The sequence below is a fragment of the Rhamphochromis sp. 'chilingali' genome (genome assembly GCF_963969265.1).
Source record: "Rhamphochromis sp. 'chilingali' genome assembly, chromosome: 9".
Classification (NCBI taxonomy): domain Eukaryota; kingdom Metazoa; phylum Chordata; class Actinopteri; order Cichliformes; family Cichlidae; genus Rhamphochromis; species Rhamphochromis sp. 'chilingali'.
Genome location: NC_137936.1, coordinates 20,718,032 through 20,719,926, shown reverse-complemented (window position 1 = coordinate 20,719,926; position 1,895 = coordinate 20,718,032). Strand labels below are relative to the sequence as shown.

The window sequence follows — 1,895 nt, the reverse complement described above, 5'->3', positions numbered from 1 at the left end:
GTCACCCGGAAAGATGGTTACTAAATCCATGGTTCTTTTTCCATTCTTTATATTTCCCCCTAAAAACACATTTAAAGCTGAAACATTACAGCACAAAACTTCTGTTGTTAGGATGCTGTATCAGTATATAATGTGATGAAAAAGAAGGTCACTTACTTTGTACTGTAATGGTCGATGTGCTACTGTTCCGAGACTTTAACTCTCCAGGTTGTGCAGTGTAAAAACAGATCACTTTAATTTCAGCAGGTGTCCTGAGATTTGCCATCTCCAGCAGCGTGGTTGCTGTCAGTGTTGTTAGACAGGAAAACCCTTTCACCGTCCCTCCACTCAAAGTGTAGAAATAACATTCAGGCACAGAAACAGATGAAGGACTCTCACAGTTCAGTGTGACTGACTCTGTCTCTGTGATCACCAGTGGATTAACGATGAGTTTAGGTGGAAGGGGAGCTGAAAAGTTGAAACATTAAATACAGTTAGGATCACATCTATGCCTGACCATCATGCATTCTTTGCTTTCACACATTAAGATAACATCAGTACTTTGTGGTAAAGCCGCTCACTCACTTTTGATGATGATGGAGGAAGAGTCACTGTAAAAAGAGTTTGACCCTCCTGTCTGGGGCGTGTAAGAACAACTCACTTTAATCTCTGCAGGTGGTCTGACACCGGCCATCTCCAGAAGTTCAGTTGCTGTCTGTTGTGTCAGACAGGACAACTTTCTAACAGTTCCTTTACTCGAAGTGTAGAAATAACACTCTGAAACCGAAGATGGAGCCTCACAGTTCAGTGTGACTGAATCCATCTCTGTGATAGCTGATCTACTCACTGTCAGTGTAGGTTGGAGAAAAGCTGCAGAGACAGATTATAACATATGTGTCTGGAATAGGTATAGGGTGGTTTTGCTGCTTATTGTAATACTGCAACTAAAAGTAATATTTTACAGTCATATTTACTCACATCTTATGGTGAGTGGAGACACATTACTCATTGGAGACTGATATATAAAAAGGTAAAAACAGGTCACTTTTAATGTAACAGGTGCACTTTGATGTGCAAGTGATAGCATTTCAGATCCAGTCAGTTTCTGCAAACAAGAAAATTTCTTGGCAAGTTGTTGTCCTGAAGTGCGAAAATAACAATCAGATATAGAAACAGATGGTGGAGTCTCACAGTCCAGTATGACTGAGTCTGTCTCTGTGATCACCTGTGGTCTCACTTTCAGTTTAGGAGGAAGAAGGGCTGAAAAATTGAAGTTAGGTAATTATCAGAGTCAGCACCGAGATGTAAATGATTCAGGTTCATGTATATACTGTAATTGCAATATATATGTCAGAAAAGTTACGTACCATTTATGGCGATGGTAGATGGTTCACTGTCAAGAGATGTTAAATAAGACCCATCACGCTTTGCAACATAAGCACATCTAACTTCAACCGCAGCAGGTAAAGTCTTTCGAGCCATCCTCAGCAGCATAGTCCCTGTTAGTGTCTGCACACAGGAGGAGCCTGTAGACACTGTTTGACTTGCAATGTAGAAATTACACTGAGACACAGAAATAGATGATGGAGCTTCACAGCTCAGTGTGACTGAGTCTGTCTCTGTGATCAGGGATTTACTCAGAATCACTTTTGGCAGATTAAAGGCTGAAAAGTTAGAGGCGAACATAAGTGAATGAAATACAAATAATATCCATGATGATGACCAAGAAACATAATACTAGACTCAGTGACTGACCTTGTGCTTTGATATCATCAAAGAAATCTGTTGGAGAAAGAACTGATTAAAAACAAAATGTTAAAAGATTGCTTCTCCCACTAAGTGTATTTCTGTCAGGCTAATATAATATACTGTAATTACATAAACATTTAATATTGTTTAAAAGCAGACATTAAAAA

At 39.3% G+C, this 1,895-nt stretch overlaps 1 protein-coding gene across 1 annotated transcript in view; it reads left to right on the top strand.

The window, feature by feature from the left end:
• Positions 1-451, top strand: part of LOC308402234 (uncharacterized protein) — a gene marked incomplete at its 3' end in the record, with an annotated part of 4,734 nt that extends 4,283 nt beyond the window's left edge. The window contains exon 6 of the mRNA XM_080890922.1: positions 416-451. Coding sequence (XP_080747048.1) covers positions 416-451 — 36 coding nt within the window. The remainder of the gene's footprint in view (positions 1-415) is intronic.
• Positions 452-1,895: the final 1,444 nt, after the last annotated feature.